This window comes from Drosophila kikkawai, chromosome X (assembly GCF_030179895.1).
Source record: "Drosophila kikkawai strain 14028-0561.14 chromosome X, DkikHiC1v2, whole genome shotgun sequence".
Taxonomy (NCBI): Eukaryota; Metazoa; Arthropoda; class Insecta; order Diptera; family Drosophilidae; genus Drosophila; species Drosophila kikkawai.
The window spans coordinates 31361246-31381213 of record NC_091733.1 but is presented as its reverse complement, the minus strand read 5'-3'; the positions used below and the strand labels follow the sequence as shown (position 1 = coordinate 31381213).

The window sequence follows — 19968 nt, the reverse complement described above, 5'->3', positions numbered from 1 at the left end:
TNATATGAATTATATCATTTATTGTCCTCGAATTTCTCGTCAATTCCCTAAATGAAAATTTAAAAAAATACATAATATTATAATAAACTGATTAAATGATGTTTTTTTTTATAGTTTTCATTATAATTTATTTTTTAACAATTTTTATAATATTATTTTAGCCTAAGTTTAAGCATTTTAAAAGCTTGCTCCTACTCAACCCTTTGTTACGTTTGCAATGTTCATAGCTCCTGCCTTTGAAGTCCTGGCAAACTGAAATATCTTTCAAATGCAGGCAGTGAGAAGAAGCAAATGGAGCAGGAGTAGGAGCAAGAGCAGGCCAAGGACTATGAGTAGCAGCAGAAGTAAGTCCTACCACCTGGTGAAGCTGCATCATCGGCTAATCTCCGCTGCGTGTGCAAGGAACCAAGCTTGGGCTCAGGTCGTTGCGTTGACACGCAACATTATGGGCAGCTACTGCCTGCTCAAATGCCGCAGGATGCCAAGGATCAAGCAACCAAGTGAACTTTTAACATTTAAACTAGGGAAACACACGAACCAAAAGTAGGTACCTTTTCCAACAGGAACCTAAGAGAAGTTTTTACACTAGAATAAATGTGTTTTCAAAACGCTTTTTTAATTCTATTATTCCTGTTTTATATTTAATATATTTTTTAATTAAATGTTAATTTAAAAAAAAAGTAACTAATCTTGGCAAAAGTTTCCTCAGTGCACAAAAGATATTAATGAATCACAAGAGCTCTGTAAATCATCGCTGGCTGGTTGGTAGTTCCACTACTTCCTAAGCTTCATCCTGTCACAAGAGGGAGTCAACAGGTTCTGGCAAAAATGCTGGACAAGCATATTCCACCACAAGACTTGGGGCATATCGATGTGCCTGATTCCCTGACAGTTGCCACAAAATACAATTATGACAAGAAGAAGCCCAAGGAGGCGCTCCAGCAGGCAAATAACTTGATGACCATATCTCGGCATATATATGTATATAATGGCAGACAAAAGGATGCTAAAAGGAAGCCCCTACGGAGACCAAGACTGACGCCAGCTTGGTGCTCCAGTTCCAGTTCCACTTTCATTCCGGTCGAGGCCAGGCTGCGTCACCAGGCTGCAAGGATATTTTTTAGAGCAGGAGAAGGCGTTCCATGGAACTGAAAGGAGCGTATGCGTCGCCATGCTGATTACCAGGCCATTCCCCCGCCGGGGCCACTCTGTCCACTGTTTACCCATTTCATCAGCAACAACAGCAGGAGCAGCAGCATCAGCATCCGCAGCAATGGCAACAAAACAAGAGCAGCAGCAGCAGCAGCAGCATCACCATCTCATCTCATCTCATCTCAGCCTCTACTCAGTGCAGCCACCCACTGGCGCCACTTTGTCGCGACGCTTTTTATAATTGAAGCAAATTGTTAGTTGAGTTGGCATTCACTCGTCGTCCTCATCCTCCTTCCGCTCTTGTTATTCTGCCTGGAAAGCCACCCTCCACCCTCCACCAGCTCCGTCTGCATCTCCATTTCCCTTCCCCTTTTTGGCCTGGCATTGTCGCAATTCCAATTACAAAACAATCATGATGAGTCCTAGATATTCGCCACTCTGCACACAATAGTTAGTTAACTCAACAGATCCTGCAGGAATTTTATTTAAAAATATTTAAAGAATTAAAGGACAAACCTCTCAACAATCTAAAATTGAAGGTTTAACTTAAAATTTGGATTTAAGAAAATCTAAAAAATATTTTATAAATGAAAATGATTTGTAAGAATGAATGCTATGTCCTTTTTTGATTTCAGATGATTGGAGGGACTCGGGAGTTACTCTATAACCTAAAATCCCAAAGATGCCTCAAGGCACTTATCAATATTTCACTGATACATCTCCTTTTTTTTTCTAAAACTACAATTTTTATTTACCCAAAAAGGCTATTAAATATTAGTCGCTGGAACCAGAACGACAACTCATAATTGTTGTGAACGCATAAGGATAATAGCGGGGGGGGTGCAACGATTCTCTTAGTCAACGGAAGAAACATCCTTCACCTTCTGGAGGCCAGCAGCTGGGCTTCATGTTTCTTCGTTACTCTTTTTCTCTCGGAATAGGTAAAAATCCATCCTGGGGCTTGTGTCGTCATTGTCTTTGTCTTTGGCACAGGACTCGAGGCTCGTTGCCAGGTTATGGATGGATGGATGGTCCAGGATATCAGCCAGGATCAAGCCGCGAGTGCTGTGCTCTGCTCAATATGTGTAAAACCTTATCTTAAGGGATACGAAAAAAGTTATATATAGAAGATGTGCGCGGGGAGGGGATTATGTCTGGTAATTGCCAATGTCCAAAATGATGAGACTTTGATGATTAACGCTTACGCCACGACAATGGCTCCTTTTCCAGCTCCTTGGCCCGCTGGGCAGCCTCATGGTTACGCCTCTTGATAACCATGTGCTCGGCCTCCGAGAGCAAACTATAGCGATTGCCCTCCTTGCTCATATAACCATGAATGACGGCGGCATGCAGGGTGTGGGGAATGTGACGTTTCAGCTCCACCACTGGACGATGCAGGCGGGCAGCCAGTATGGTGACCATTTCCGGATAACTAACTGGACGGAGGAGCTCCTCCATTAGAGTCAGAACTTCTGGAAAGAGATCAGGAAGCGGCTCCTTGCGATTACGCAAATGCTGTCTGTTGTTGCCAATGCGATGCATCAGCTGCTCCGGCAGCTGTGGCGGTACTCCTAGCAGGCTTTGGGAGACGCCTCTTTGATTGGAATGGTTATGGGTATGCATATGGACCGGCACATGAGGCTGGATGTCAGGTGTGGGCAGCAGGGCCCGTACAGGTGGCAACAAATGATGGGCATGCGAATGATGCGGATGCTGTTTCTGATGCTGATGAGGATGCTGATGCCTCTGGGGACGTGGATAAGGTCGAAGTGGATGAATATGAGCCAAAGGATCTGGTGGCTGATGGAGCATGGTCATCTGGCGCATCAGCAGCTGATAGGTGGCCTCGGCTCCAGCTGCTGCTGCGGCTATGGTTCCCGATAGTGGTAGATCCTCGGAGCATTCAGCTTGACTCTCCTTGGATGGCTTGAATATGGGAGCCTTGACATTCAGCCGAAAGGGCGAAGATGTGGTTGAAGCTGTTTCGGGCATCTTGTAGGCCACAGCATCAGCATTTAGCTTGGACTTGGAGGCCAATCTAATGGCCTCGGCTGAGGGCATGGGAAAATTAAAATCCTTCCATTCCAAAGGTGAGGGAACCTCTGTAAGAAGTGACTGTTTAACCTCCTTGATCTCGTTAGTCAGGCGCTTGATAGTTGGCTCTTTGATGGCCAAACAATCGCCCGACTCTTCTGGGGCAGGGTCATCGGCGCAATGGACTTGGACTTGGGCTTGGTCTAATTGTAGATGATCAAACCCAATTCCAGGGCCATGTCCCTGCCCCTGCTGATCGCCGCTAGAGCTGGTTCTAGTGCTACTGCTACTTGAACTCGAGCTGGAGCTGGTTTTGCTGCTATTGCTGCTAAAGGTATCACTGCTAAGGGCTTCCATCTCTATTTCCTCCTCTGCCGCCTCCTCCACCTCCACCTCCACCTCCTCCTCCTCCGCCTCCGCTTCAACCTCTGGCTCTGCTTCTCCCTCTTCAAGATCATTTTCGATTTCAAACTTTCTATAAAACTCCTTCTCCTGCTGCCTGGCCAGGGCCAGCTCCCGGTCAAGGCGCTCCAACTGGCTGAGATGCTGGCCCAGGCTGAGACTTAGATTGTGCATTTTGCGGCGATGACTCAGCTGCTTGAGCTTGGCCAGATACGGGGACATCATCTTTTTGCCGAGATTAAGCTGCAGGTCCTCCAGAATGCCGTGGAATGGATGGGTTAAGGGTCTTCTCTCGTCAGGTTCTTAAGCTTGAGCAATCGTTTCAAATCGATTCAAGTTCGATTTATATCGATTTTGATCGCTTAAGATCGCTTTAGATCGCTTTAGATCACTTTAGATCGTTTTAGATCGCTTTAGATCAGTTTTAGATCGCTTTAGATCGCTTTAGATCGCTTCAGTTTAGTTCGGTTCGGCTGTTGTTAATAGCTAAAATGGGTTCTTGGATTTTTGCAATTTTTTTTTGTATTTTTGTTATCGAATTTTGGTGATTTTATGATTATCGCTTTTGTAACGGTTGCGTTGTTGGGCTGTTTTTTTTGCTTTTTATAAAATATAAGGAAATATACATCTGCACACACGTGTGACGACGGACAACCGACGATCCGCTAATGGACTGCCTGGATATATGGCGGTATACAGATTATAAACCCAACGTTCGAACACGATACGGATGCGTTAATTTACAACAAGGTTTTTGTTATTCTGCCGAAAAGTGAAATTTTGTCGATCCGAGTGAAAAGTGTATGGTGCTCAGTTCTGGTCGAAGTGAAAGTGAAATGAAGTGTGAATTCTGAAATCTAAAATCTGACTGAGTCTGACTGATAACGTTGCCATTGAGTGTCTTTGAAAGGCCAGCTAAGTATATATTTATTTTATAATTTTTTAAATCATAAAAATCATGTATATTCAATATTTCAAACAGGCTTTATTACCTCAGGGTTAGCTTAAACAAATAACCTAGAAGTAGCAAGATGCATAGCGGCCAAGGGGTTTTTTTATCTTGATTATTATAAGGTCTTCTGCTGCTTCTAAAACCTTAAAAAGAAACAAGAATAAAGCCTAGTTACTCTTATTTTCATAATTGCTACACCAAAGACCTTAAAAACTAAAAGATGCATAACGCTAAATGATTTTTAGGCCTCTTAAAATCTGTAAGCTAAAAAACATACACATTTAAATCCCTTAAATCTCAAAACCTTGACTAGAATTTAGACTTACATCTTTGCCTTTGGCCAAAATGTAGTTCCTTGGCCCCAAAAATGGAAATAAATTTCTTTTTTTTGGGGTTGAAACACAACCCCAGTGTTTGCAGAACATAAATAAAGAGGGGGGGAAGCAAAAAAAAAAAAAACCCTTAACAATTTTGGGGTTCCGGGTTCTGGGATGATTTTGCCGCAAGCCAAACTCAAATCCGAAACCGAATTCAAATCCCAAATCCGTTTACCCAAAATCATGTAGAACAATATGCTGCCAGAAAGGATCTCAAAATGAAAAGGACGGGGTGATGAGGTGCGAAAAATCACAAAAATTGGATTTCATTTGTTAAAATATGACCAATGACCTTGAGGGAGGGGATAATCCGGCCCCTTCACAAAAGGAATAAATTCTTAATGTCTCAGGTCACTTAAGCAGTTTCAACTTCAACTCCATCCTCATCATTATCATCATCATCATCGTCGTCCTCGTTTTCGTCCTTCTCCAGTGTTGGGTAATTTCACAATTTTCAAATTACACACCACAAAATCTCATTTAGCTGAGTAAAGCCAGTTGACTGGACTAAACTGAGAGGGGAAACCACGCACACACACACACAAATTACTAAATGAGTTGAACCCCAGACTTTAAGAGGTGAGCAGTAGGTGCTCCTCCAGGTCCTGCTCCTCCTCCTGCTTCCCCCTAAATGTAATGTGCCCAGGCTCACGCTCGCTTGCCCCGTTCAACGGGCGTGAAAACAACGCATTCACACTGCACACACTAGCGCAGTTAACGGGAGCCTGGAACTAAGACCTCGAGGCTCTAGGAGCCATCCCTGACACCTGCAATACACCGAAAGAAAAATAATTAGAAAATAATTTATGAACTTTATCAACACTAAATTTGTAAACATAATAAAAGAAAGTACTAAAGAAACATTGAAATAAATATAAATATTAAAAAATAAATAATATTTTTATATAAATGAAACTAAATATTTACAATAATTTATAACATTTATGAATTATAATTTATAGAATTCTGTTATAATATTTTTCTCAACATTTTTTAATCATATAAGCCTTATTAAATTATTAATTAATATTTTAAACAATATTTAAACAATTTTTCTCTTCGTGCTGTCTCCCTTGCAGTCCAAACCAGGTATTATCACACATGGCAGTAGCAGCAGAAATGGCCAGTGTGGGGGGTTCTTGGCGACCAAGGACATAAGCGTGACTAAACCCCAAGCGCAGTGACTTCCGTCGCTTCAAGAGGGGGTGGAGCCCCCGGAGAGACGGACGATGCAGCTTGCCGGAGGAGCCACTGACTGCATCCTGTTTGGAGCCTTTAAATGCTAGTTGGTGTCGCAACAATCAGTGAACTCAAACACAGGCAAACACATGCACACACAAACACACACTATCCCTCTACAGGGACCTCTTCTATATAATGAACCGACCACATTTGGGGATGTAAGGATAAAGTATGGAAATATAATATTTTTTGGAATGAATAAGAACTTTAACGTTTTGAAAAACTAGGGATTTCGGTGAAATATCGAATATGTATCGACAAAGGCTTCGATAAAATATCTATAAAAATTAAGGAAAATAGTTTTTTATTTAAAATTACTTAAACAATTATGCATACTATAACTAAATAAACTTAAATACTACGCTTCTTATAGATATATTGTCAATATAATTTTTAAAAATAAAAAAAAATCCCCGATAATTTGATAAATAAGAAAATCGATTTATTACTTTTAATATTTGTTAGATTTTTAAGAATTTTAAATATCAGTTTCCCTTTTAATCCAATTAACTAAAATATTAAGCTTTTTAAAAATATATTAATAATATATTAAAAAAAAGAAATCAATTAAAAATTTTATTAATTCGATAAATAATCGATATTTATCATTTTTAAATATGAAAATATTGTAAAATGAATTAAGAAATTATATATAAATACCATCCCTAAACCGACTCAACTTCCAAACGCACTATATATAGTATATATATATATATATACCCAGAAACAGGAAAGTGGGGTCAAGCTGGCGCCCAAAACTGACACCACATCAAACGCAAAGGACGCGATTGAGGTCGCCCGCCTTAGTCAACGTATCCTTGTTGATATGACCGCAAGCCCAAGGCTTCCATATGCCAGCATCACACCTCGGCGAAGGTGGTGGTGGGCCTAGGCACGAGCGGGGGGCTGAGGCGGAAGGACGAAGGACAATGGTTATTGGCGGTTCTGCTGCCTTCGAGTTGCATTTCAATTAGCTTGTTTAGCTGGAAGGTCCCAGCGAATCGGGGATTTCCTTGGACATCTCCCAGTCGCAGCAACCCATCGATCAGCTTACGGTAAGGATTCCACCAGGACCAAGAACGGGATTAAATAGGTTGTCATGAGCAACGCTTTGGAGTGGGGATTATTTGCAGAATTAGTCTTTAAAGGCAGGTGAGTCTCTGATTAGACAAATTTAAATATTTGTAAATTAAATATAAAACTATAATTTGTAAGTATTATTTCAAGACTTCTTCAAGTTTTTATTTTATTTTTATTTTAAATTTCTTTTTCATTAAATTTTAATATTAATTTTCAGATTCCATCTCCCTAGTTGTCTCTCCACTAACATCCAAAGACTCCATCGATTCGGATGCTGTAGCTTGTGATATCCAGGAGGACCCAGCCATTCCCGACGAGGAGCTGGCGGCACGACTCTGGAGCTGCTCCAGGCGATTGGTCACCACCGAATAGCGAAGATTCTTCATACGCAGATAGCCCGTGATGAGGGCATCCTGCAGGCCGACTGTAATCTGGCGCTTTAGCTCCTCGTCATTGCGATTCATTCGCTTGGAAATGGCCACTACAATTTCGGGCTCCGTCAGGGGATGATCCGAGTCGGCGATCACCTGCAGGATGCTGCTAAAAAGATTTGGAATGAGTTTGCGCCGCGGTGCACGATTGTAGCTGCTGTGCAGCATTCTGGCAGTCTCTGGTCCAGGAAGCCTGGGAGCGGGCATGATTCCAAAATGATATTCAAAATGATTTTAAAATGAATTTAAATGAATTTAAATTTTTAAATGAGAAATGAAAGCCAAAAAGACAATTAACACTAAGAGTGTCTGGTTTTAAAAGGGTTTTTGGTAAATAAAAAATATTTAAAAATATGTACAACCTTAAAATAATACTAAAAAATAAATAAAGCATGTAAAAAAATAGTAATACAGTTTTTAAAGCTAGAATTCCCAACTGATTCTAGCTCCTAAACGAAAAAGAAAACAGCAACATGACTTTGATGAGCCAAAATCCCTGCTAGATTTATTTTTAAACTAAAATCTCTTACATTAAAGTAAATATAATTGTAATTTAATAGAAATACAAGAAAATTCCTAGATGTTTCCATAAAACTTAAAGCCATCGCCCCAAGACTACAGTCACTTGCACTTACTCCCGAGGTCGACGGGGGCCAGAGGACTTTGGAATTGGGTTTGGGGGCAGACAGGCAGACGAGTATCGATTTACAGTTAAAGTGACTGTTGCGGATATGCGGATGCTGTAAGTGTAAGTGTAAGGGCAAGTGTATGGGTAATCAAGTACAAATGCGAGGACATCCGAGTCGATGACGCCATAGACACAAAAAAAAAGGAGGAAGAAAGCCAAAGAATCCTGCGGCAGGCGCTTCAAATTTGCATGGCGACGGCATCGGATTGTTATTTGTTGTTGTTGTGTCTGGCACGTGTCGCAGGATATTTAGATAGCGGAAAATTTCCCTTACTATAATACTACACACAATAAACCGCAGCAGGATTGGCATCTACTTTTGCATTTTCATCTCACATCTTTTGCAAATCGCATTTATCTGGCCACCGAGGGGTGGCTAATGAGTTTTGGGCGTAAATGACAGCCCCCCGAGTGCGTTGCATTCGTAATTACACCATCGAGGAGCCCAGGAGCAGGTATGAGTTGATGCACTAAGAAATAATATAAATAATAAATTATTAGAAATAATATAAATACATTAAAAATAAGGCAACATAATTGTGTTTATTTAAAAAAATTCCATAGGAGCTTCTTTTTTATAGTTTTAATAGTGGAAAAAGAATTTTATAGGAAATATGGTAATGTAATTAATATAATTCTAATTAATATTTTAATATCAAATTAAAAAACCTTTAAAATTTGGCTTAAAAATATAATAATAACTTGAAATAAATATAAAATAATTGTTAAACCTAAACCTAAACCTTTTTCCCAATGCATAAACCCATTTACTCCGACTCATATATAGATTAAAACCCTATAAACCTTACCGCAGGCTATCCCCCTGGTCCCCCTTTGGCAGCTGTCAAGCCTGATTAGCAACTTTGAGCTGTTGAAGCGGAGCTAACTTTTGTCTCGCATCCATTTCGGTTTGATATTATTTCGCCACCCAAGCTCCCCAAACTCCCTGAAAGCTGCAGCTGGAGTGTTAATTATGACTGACAGCGTTGGCAAGAGCTACACATTTCAGCACTTGGACACCACCCAGGCGAGCCATTCGATCCAGTGAGTCACTCGGGGTAGCCCTAGCCCGTATCCTTCGTCCAGTGGCCACTGCAAGTTTGACTAATCCGGCGCCAGTGATTAGGCCAGGCTCCAAATGCGACTAGTAACAATTAAAGCCAGCCAGTTGCGACTGCAAAAGTTTAGCCCGCACTACGTACAGCCTCGAATCTCATCAGAAATGCACTGGAAAAAAATAAAAATAAATTAAATAATATATAATTATTTGGTTTTGAGAATATTAAAAATCATTATTCTTAAATCGTAAAAAAAAGCAAATATTTTAAATTTGATATATGTAAAGTAATATAAATTATAAATTTAGATAGATTTATTATATATTTAAATGTGTGCCCATTCCAAAAGGACCAAAGCTTTGAATAAAAATGTAGAGTGTGGATCGTGGCTCCAGAGAGTGGGAGTGTGGAAGCTAAGAGAGAGCGAGAGCGTCGCTCTTTCGCGGCCGCCATCTTGCCGTCGTCTGCAATCCTTCTGATTCGCTATTCTTCTTTCATTTTATTTTTCGCTAAAAAATAGTTCGGTAGCAAAAACGCGAGCTCCTACGAAAACGGTTTAAAAACGGGGTAAAAACCTGATAAAAACGCTCGGAAAAGTGAATAAAGCAATATCGCGCCGAGGAAAACAAAAATGCAATCGAAAACTAAAAAAATCTACGCCCGGACGGCGTAGCGATCGGTTTTATTTCAGTTTTACTTTAGTCCTACCGCATGTGCAAGTGCGAGTGAGACAGACCACGTGGCATTGCCAGTGCCGCCTTGCTTTTGTGTTCTTCTTCTTGCTTTGATCGGACAAAAGCGAAGCGGCGCACAGAAATAAGGATAAATGTGAAAATGGACAAAGAACGGCCGAAAAAGTGCCGTTCGTTTTTGGTTAGTTGCGTCTGCCAGTATTCCGCCATTCCTTTTTCATTTCCTTTTTCGCTAAAAAATAATTCGGAAGGAAAAACGCGTGTATAAATATGTGAAGGATAAAAAGAAACAAAAAATATTGACGTTTAAATGCTGCAAATAAAAGGTGAGTAAATGTAATTCAATTTAGTGTTGTTTATGTTTGTTTGCTTCTGTTCAGTTTTTGTTCCTTTCTGCACATTTTCTTATGCGCCGTTCTTGCCTCTCTATCTGTTTTGTACAGCTACGGCTTTTTCATGTTAGCTTTTGTGTTTCTGATCCTTGCTCTTAAACTGCTCTCTCTTAACTCCTCTCTCCCACGGGAAGAGAATACGATTTACATTTGTGGCATTGCAATTTCAGGCGCTCTTTGTCCGGATTGGAAATTATTTGGACAGCGAAATTAACGCAAATCGAAATGAAATAAGAACCACTAATAATTTATCAATAAATTCCAGTAAAATTTTCCGATCGTTTGTATAGCAGCTAAATTATATACATAGTTTGTCCGATGTGGTCCGTTCCGACTTATCCCAATTGGGAATGGCAGAACATAAATCATAGCGGCAAGATAAGGGTGTTAAGTACAAGAAAATGTTTAATAATAAATAAATACAAAATTACACAATTTTTTAATATAAAAAAATTTAGATTTATCAATTTATATATTATTTTCATAAAATATTAATTATTTCATTTATCTTCAAATGGTATTTAATTTCTTTATTAATCATTATTCTTAAATCGTAAAAGAAGAAAATATTTTAAATTTGATATATGTAAAGTAATATAAATTATAAATTTAGATAGATTTATTATATATTTAAATGTGCGCCCATTCCAAAAGGACCAAAGCTTTGAATAAAACTGTAAACAGAGAGTGGATCGTGGCTCCAGAGAGTGGGAGTGTGGAAGCTAAGAGAGAGCGAGAGCGTCGCTCTTTCGCGGCCGCCATCTTGCCGTCGTCTGCAATCCTTCTGATTCGCTATTCTTCTTTCATTTTATTTTTCGCTAAAAAATAGTTCGGTAGCAAAAACGCGAGCTCCTACGAAAACGGTTTAAAAACGGGGTAAAAACATGATAAAAACGCTCGGAAAAGTGAATAAAGCAATATCGCGCCGAGGAAAACAAAAATGCAATCGAAAACTGGAAAAATCTATGCCCGGACGGCGGTTTTATTTCAGTTTTACTTTAGTCCTACCGCATGTGCAAGTGCGAGTGAGACAGACCACGTGGCATTGCCAGTGCCGCCTTGCTTTCGTGTTCTTCTTCTTGCTTTGATCGGACAAAAGCGACGCGGAGCACAAAAATAAGGATAAATGTGAAAATGGACAAAGAACGGCCGAAAAAGTGCCGTTCGTTTTTGGTTAGTTGCGTCTGCCAGTATTCCGCCATTCCTTTTTCATTTCCTTTTTCGCTAAAAAATAATTCGGAAAGAAAAACGCGTGTATAAATATGTGAAGGATAAAAAGAAACAAAAAATATTGACGTTTAAACGCTGCAAATAAAAAGTGAGTAAACGTAATTCAATTTAGTGTTTTTTATGTTTGTTTCCTTCTGTTCAGTTTTTGTTCCTTTCTGCACATTTTCTTATGCGCCGTTCTTGCCTCTCTATCTGTTAGAGCTGGGAAACTATCGATGGTACTATCGAGGTATCGACTTTTTCCTTTTTTTGAGCCACCATCGATAGTTTTTTATCACTATCGATAGTACGGGACTATTTTTATATCTCTGCTTTGTTGCTGAAATTTAGTAAGAAAAATGCAAACAAATATATATATATATGTATATATATATTTTTTTTTTTATAATAAAAATGTATTCTAAATTAACTTAAATTGGAGTTGGTGGTGAAAAATATTAACTGAATCTCAAAAGAAAGGGTGCGTCTACGCCACGTCTTCAGAGTCTAAGCGTATGTTTAGCAATGGTAATACAATTTTATTTGTGCAAAGTTGCTTGGATAGAATATTTATGTTAATTACTTAGTCAAAACATATTGAATAGTATTATAATTCTATTTGAAATTGCTATAACTTTAATTTGCAAAAAGAATCGTAAAAAAACGATACTATCGATAGTATCGAATTTTCGTTTTCAAAACATCGAAAATATCGAATGGTGTCACTATCGATAGTTTCCCAGCTCTACTATCTGTTTCGTACAGCTACGGCTTTTTCATGTTAGCTTTTGTGTTTCTGATCCTTGCTCTTAAACTGCTCTCTCTTAACTCCTCTCTCCCACGGGAAGAGAGAATGCGATTTACATTTGTGACATTGCAATTTCAGGCGCTCTTTGTCCTAATTGAAAATTATTTGGACAGCGAAATTAACGCAAATCGAAATGAAATAAGAACCACTAATAATTTATCAATAAATTCCAGTTAAATTTTCCGATCGTTTGTATAGCAGCTAAATTATATACATAGTTTGTCCGATGTGGTCCGTTCCGACTTATCCCAATTGGGAATGGCAGAACATAAATCATAGCTGTAAGGTAGGAGTGTTAAGTACAAGAAAATGTTTAATAATAAATAAATACAAAATTACACAATTTTTTAATATAAAAAAATTTAGATTTATCAATAAATATATTACTTTCATAAAATATTAATTATTTCATTTATCTTCAAATGGTATTTAATTTCTTAATTAATATATATTAACAAAAGCTTTGTCGTTAATATATATTTAATCGAATCTTTCATATATATGCGTACTATCACTTTGATTTTTCCTCTGTGCAACCCCTCACTTGTGCAATTAACTGAAACTTTTATGCTTCATTTTCCTGGGGGAGTGGGGAGTGTGATGCAAGAATTATGACTCTGAATCAGGCGAGCGGAGATCCGCACACATGGAAAATAATTTATTTTACGATTAGCGGGTCAGCGATATGGCCAGCGATGCGAATAAGTGGCTGGGCGTCGTTCCCGCTGGCCCCGGTGAATAAGTACTATAAAGACTATATATACATACATTTATGTGGTAACTGGACATTCGACCAGAGGACACAATGTCCTTTGAGATTGAGTCTGAGGGAATCATGGAGAAGCGGCGACGCTGGCGTCAGCGATACCATTCAACTTCAGCGGAAGTTGTTGGCCATTTGAGGCGACTGAAGCCATAAACGTTACAGTGAATAATCGATGGGGGTGATGCGTCAAGAGATATATAGTTTTTCGAAAAGATATAGCTAAACTTTTTATTTGGAAAATGCAATTTATTTAAAATATTTTAATGTATAAACAAATTCTATTTCGTTAAGGTTGTTTTTACAGTATACACTAATCAGCAAACCTGAGATTTAATTAATTAAGTCAAGTGATGGGGTCTGCCTAAATCCACTTTCTTAGTTTCCTGGGACCATAATAACCCAAAGATAAGTACGTTATTATTAGGAAATAAGTGCCAATCATAAGGATGACGCATACTTTTCCGCTTTCGGGGAAAGTGTTTCCAAAGTTAGAGCCCCAAAGTTGCCAGCAAAATTGCCCGTCTCGAATAAGTAGTTAAGTTAATTTTCAGTGTGCTCACATTATCGAGCGGGTGTAGAGGTAAAAGTGAAAGTGAAAGTGAGATTGGAAGGAAAAGCGAAAGTGCGGCAAGGACACTCAAATAATAATAACAATCTGCCGCGAGGGGCGCAGGATCTTAATGGTAACGCTAAGCGGAAAAGTTTTTATGATTTTTATTAGTTTCGCCTCGCGATGGGATGCCAAAACAAATGGCCAGTGCCATAAAGATGCCCCCTCAAATATATATGTATTTATATATTGGCATCCGGGGACTGGGACATCAATTGGGCATTGAGATTTTGCTTGGGATTTCTCTTAGATTTCCCTTAGATTTCCCCCAGATTTCCATCAGATTTATCAACGCCACACGCAATGGTATGGACACTATGCGTGATATATCCCACATATGGCGAACGGAGTTCGATTTTTGGATGGTCAGCCATCGAATCGGATTCGGTGGAATCCTTGGTCTACCCTCTCCCCTAGCCAGAGGCGTTGCTAATCTAATTTGCAGTTATTGGGGGGCCAGATTAGCCCAAAAACACTCGCACCAACACACATACAAGTGTGCGTAATGTGAATCGCGTGCTCGGAGATTCCATTTCGGATTGCCTATAATTTGGCGAACTGCACTGAAAGAAATAAATTACTAAGCATGAAATATATTAATTACTTACCTTATAATTTATATTTCATTAATATTTCCGTTTCTTAATTGACTGTAAATAACTCATATTATATTATTCCCCAAAAAAAAAAAAAATACTTGGGAATTATAAGAAAAAATGTTTTTATCCCCAAACAAATATCCTTTGAAGCTGAATTTACACCAAAAAACGAATTAAATTAGAAAACTCACTAAAAGAACTTATTTCGATTTTTTATTATTTAAAAAATCCATTTATTGACACATTTTCTGCAAGTGTAACCGTTACAAGAAAGTGGGCATGAGGACATATTACCATCTGAGGATGCTACCAAAGGCAGGACTCGAAATACAGCCTTCGCACACATTAGGCGAAGCTGTGCAAGTGCAAAACATAATGAAAATGATGTCAGTTTGATAAGATTTCGCCGCAGGGTGTGTGTGTGTGTGTGCGAATGTGTGTGTATGAGATGGTGTGTGGTTGTGCGTGTATCAGTGCCATTGTTGTATGTTGCGTTGCCTCGCATGTTATGAGAAAAGTTTCGCCGCTTAAAGATGTTTCGATGGCAAACTTCGGCACCGCATGCTACTGGAAAAGCGCAAGAAAACCTAGGGAAACCCCTAAGAAAACGAAGGGAAAGCCCCCAGACCGAAATGTGCTGTTTACATGCACATCGAGTGTATGCCATTTGTTTTTTCGGGGGTATTTTTGGCAGTGAACAAATCCCATCGAAATAGTTTGTTGGTAATACAAAAATTGAACAATAATATAAAAAAATTGTTGCTCAAAGTTTTGCGTGAGTCATTGTGTTTATTACAAATGGTATAATTCGCTACGCTTCTATTAGTTCTGGTTGCTAATTAAAGGGCGAAATAAGAATCAAATTCAGAATAATTACAGCACACTCCCTTAATTATGTTTTTTATTCCCAAGGTGTTGTTTTATTTATTAAATCACAAACTTTGACATAAAGTGCTTAAAAAGCCTGGAAAACTTGGCTTTAATTGCATCAGTCTGTAGCAATTACTGCCTGTCCTTCTTCGTTATTTTGGTAATAAATATGTATATGGCCATAAGCCGGCCCCCCTAACCAACCAAACTGTTTAATAGCTCAGTTGCATCAGTTTGCCGAGTACCCTCCAAGGCCCCACACCTACTACGGGTCCTCGAGGATGCCTTTGTCCTTAGCAGCAAACACACTCGAAACACGTCCAATCAGCCTCGGACTCCCATGTGTTGCTGCTGCTGCCTGTCGCGTGTGTGTGTGCTGCGTGTGTTGCATATGCTGCTGCTGTCGCTGCTGCTGCTGCTGTTACCAGGACGCACAATGTCCTGCCAGACTGGCAGCTGACAACGCCTATCAAATTAAGCAAAACAAAATTGCATTAGGGGCGAAAAGTTGCAAGCCCTGCACAAAGGCACAGCCCCACACACCAGCGCCACTTAATAAACCCTTTCCACACCAACACTTTTAAACATTCAAGGTTGCAAAAATAGTTATTTAAAATGTTATAATGAAATATTTTTATTTATTATAAATAAATTATATTAAGAGCTCTATAATGAACCTGTTGCTTGTCTTTTTATCAAGTTTATCTCTTTTCGCTTTAAACTTTATTTTCCCTCTATGGCTGCTATTATTTTGACACCGATTGTATGGGTGTGTGTGGGGGGCGTGGCATGTCAGCGCCGCCAAAATTATTCATTGCACAGTGCGGTCCAGACAATTTATGCTAATCAACATCAATCGATTTGCATGGCCCGTGCCTGGCCAAAGGATAAACGCTGTCCTGGCCGTCGCTTAGCCATCGCTCCTCTTCCTGCTCCTCCTGCTGCTCCTCTAGAGGCATCCTGTTTATTGGGCGGTTCCGATGGCTGCGGTTCAATGGCTGTAGCTCCTGCCCAGCAGCAACTCCTCCCCAAGTTGGGGGCCCATCGATGTCCAAAGTGGACAATCACTGCATGTGGCTGATTGCATACGGCGCACAACAATGGCTGCCCCCGGGTCCTGGATTGCCTCTGCCTCTGCCTCCTTCACACTGTTTCTATATCTATGTATAGTTGCGGTTTGTGGATGTGGCTGTCGTTAGGGCTGGGGTTGTGCCTGCGACAGCAATAATTTCATAATGTTTATAAAAAGGGAATAAACAGAATTGCTCGGCCGCCAGACGAGGCTAAAAGAGAGTTTTGGATAAGGGGAGTTCGCCGGACAGATGATGCTCTGTCTTTATTTTTATTTGTTTTATTTTTTATTTAAGCTGGCTTAAGGGAATGAAAGGGTAAAGGTGTTGGTTTTGGGTTGGGCTTACTATTTGCTATTTAGAGAATATTTTTTATACAGTAATCTTTTTTTAAATAATATAGAATTCAATTAAAGAAGAGTTTTTAAAATAAATCTTCATTACAAAATATAAAAATCTATAGAAAATGCCCAATATTATATTTTTAATTATATTTATATTTTAATTATATTTTTAGTATTTTGTATTATATTTTTAATTAATGGCATACTTTTCGTCTTATTTTAAATTGATTTGGCAACGATTTCTATAATATAAATATTACGTTTTAAATTTAAGTTAAATTTTAATATATTTCTTCATAATAATATTTATTAATGAACCGTTTCTCAATGATATTATATTTTTTTGGATACCCTTAGCTTACTTTTGGGACTATTTTAAATGGATTTTGGTAACCTCTATGCTTTACCCTTAATTTTCCCCATTTTCTTTAAGTGATCTCCTCACCAAAGGACTCTGCTTTCCGCCTTTTTATAGTGCAACAAAGTGTTCGCTCATCTCTCGCTTATCAAGCAGCTGACTCATCCTGCGCCTGCCCTCCTTTTCGGATGGCATGTTGCGACACTTAACCCCCACCAGCCGTAATCAACCCTTTGCAACCACCAAACTGCAACTCAAACTCTTGCTCCTGCTTCTGCTTCTGCTCCTGCTCTAACCCAACGCAGTTTATAGTCGCCGCTTAGGCACACATGTTGTCATCATTGCCATCGCCACGGCCATCATCATCATCAACATGGTTGAAGGCAGGGGGCGATGCGAAGCGATCCATAGCTCCATAGTTCCACAGGGGGTCAAGCCAGAGAGGCTGGCTGGCTGGCTGGCTGGCTGACTGGTCGGGTTGGATGGATAGATGGGCGGTTGGTCCATAGTTGACCCCCAGTTGAGCATGCTCATGAATTTGGGCTGTATGGCAAATGAAGTTGAGCCCCAGCTGGAGCCACGAGAAGCGAGAAAAAAGCGACTGCAAATTTACTCAATTTTATCCACACACACACAGCATGTGTGTGCGTCTGTGGGTTGAACAATTTTGTAAATTTTGTTTGCCAAATTGTGTGTATGTGTGTGGGTGTGTGCAAGTGTAATTGCTGGGCATTTGTCATGGGCTGCAAAAATTGGGCCACAATCAGAGCTGTACAGCGAAAGGGAGAGTACGTAATCACAACAGCATTTTTCTAAAAAAAAGAAGATATATACTATATATTTTGGAATGATTTAAGTGAAGTTTAAATTCTATTACTGAAATGTTAAACTACGGGTTTTTAATCCTTTTAAAAATCCTTCCTTCTTAGAAAATAAAATGTTTCCAGGGACGGATCATCAGCAATAAAATCCCATATAAATGGATACAAAAGGGCGGTGATTTGCAGGTGGGGTGATGGTAGTGTCCTGTGGGTGCAGCGGCGGTGCAATTAGGTAAATCATGGTATGCTTTGTAATTTGCCACAGGCAAAAACGTACTGAGCCACTGACAGGCTGGCAAATTGCGACCATGGTTGCCGAAGGACGACAGGAGGAGCTTCCTGCACGGACAGAAAGTTTTCGGCAATGAACTTCCCCGGCTCTACGGCTTAACACATCCGGAAGGAGGTGAAGGAGTACGGAGCAGGAGTTGGTGCCCAGGTGTGCCTCATGCAGAGAACAAAAAAGGATATAAAAAAAAAGAAAAAGCTTAAATTTATCCACAAGAAACCATTGAAAATGTGGTGTTATATTGAGAAAGAAAGCATTGCCTACTTTTGAGCATTCAAGTTAATTTTATAAAATAATTACAATAAAAACAACTGAAATAACGGAATATTAGGTAAAAATAATCAAAATTCATGGCTAACTTTTCACGCACCTTCTCAGAGATTTCTCAAGGGTCCTTTTGCTATATTTGAGATGTCGATTCGAACAGCAATTCATGGTTTCCTGTACAGTTTTTTATTTCTTGCCGTGTGGCTATTCCAGGACCTTCTGTGCCGGTTCTTTGTGTGTGTGTGTGTGTTTGTGCATGCATGGGCTTTCACAAAGCCTGTGCAGCGCATTGTCCTTGCTTAATTGTCTGCAAGGACAACAGGAGCCGCAGGAACAGGAGTCTAAAGTCCGGAGTCCGGAGTCCGGAGTCCGGAGACCGGAGACCGGGGGCTCCATGCATGAGCCGGTGAGTTCGAAGTGGACCTGGAGTTGTGGCATCGCCAGGTTGACAACAAGAAGTGCCGTCCTGTGGCTTCCCAGTTGCATAATTCTCAGCCCCCCCTTATCCTGGTCCTCCTTGAAATAACTCGTAGCCCTCGGAAGATACACATGTTCGCATGTCCTGACAGCTCCTGGTTGCAACTTCATTTGTGCTCTCGCTCGGCCAACTTGGCAAAACTTTCGAGTGTAAATAATTGTCAGGCACTCCTCCAGAAAAGAAACTCAACCGCAAAAATGTGCTGCAGGCGGCGAAGTAAGGGTAGAGGCATAGCATTTATGGTTATTTATACGCTCTGTGTGGGGGATTTGCCTGATACTCATCCAGCACCAGCTCGAGCAGCAGAAGCAGCCATTTGCAGCAGCTCCAATTAGTTGTTTTTGTTGGGGAGGACAAGTGTTATCCCCGGGAGGAAGCTGCTGGTCCCATAGACCATTGTGTGGCGTAATGTTAACCGGTTGAGGGAGTTTAGAAGAACCCAGAAAGGTAGTCAGTCACCTTTATGCATCTTCTTTTAATTTTAAATAATTATAAAAAAATAAATTATAATATTATACTAATATATTCAAGCTGCCCACACTTCCTCCCCAAAAACTCCCCTGTGATTTCTGCTTAATCGAGTCAAGGCGTCGGAAAATAGTTTGGCCAGAAAGTTTTCCCTGAGGCAGGGAGAGAGACCGCTTTTACCGCCATCAATCATTGCGGACTCCGAAGGGCGGGTGGAGGAGCAGGAAAATTCGAAGGGGAAATAAGAATGAAGAAAGGCCGCGCCGAGTGGGGGTGAGGTGTATTAATTGCAAGTGAAATCACTTTGAACTTCATTAAAAAGCAACTTAATCAAGTCAAGTCAAGTTGAGCCGAAGTTTTGCCACCTGCACACCCCGACACGCCTGAAATTCAGCTGAATTGCCTAAAAATTATTAATTAGCAGAGGGGAAGCAGAAAGAGAGTAAGTAAATCGTTACCAGGCCAAGCCAGCAGGCTCTTAAATATTTCATATTTAATTGCGCGCGTAAGC

The 19968-nt window shown here is 39.9% G+C and overlaps 2 protein-coding genes across 2 annotated transcripts; both read right to left on the bottom strand.

The window, feature by feature from the left end:
- Positions 1-2346: 2346 nt before the first annotated feature.
- On the bottom strand, positions 2347-3813 carry LOC108080228 (uncharacterized abhydrolase domain-containing protein DDB_G0269086). The gene has a single exon (XM_041775071.1). It carries the CDS (start codon positions 3811-3813, stop codon positions 2347-2349), a length of 1467 nt encoding a protein of 488 aa, XP_041631005.1.
- A 3561-nt stretch (positions 3814-7374) lies between these two features.
- Positions 7375-7974, bottom strand: LOC108080229 (uncharacterized). The gene has a single exon (XM_017174885.3). The coding sequence runs from the start codon at positions 7875-7877 to the stop codon at positions 7446-7448; it is 432 nt and encodes a 143-aa protein (XP_017030374.1). The 5' UTR covers positions 7878-7974; the 3' UTR covers positions 7375-7445.
- Positions 7975-19968: the final 11994 nt, after the last annotated feature.

Bases quoted from the DNA above. Each gene is read 5' to 3' on its own strand.
- LOC108080229 (XM_017174885.3), bottom strand. From the start codon at position 7,877: ATGCCCGCTCCCAGGCTTCCTGGACCAGAGACTGCCAGAATGCTGCAC.
- LOC108080228 (XM_041775071.1), bottom strand. From the start codon at position 3,813: ATGATGTCCCCGTATCTGGCCAAGCTCAAGCAGCTGAGTCATCGCCGC.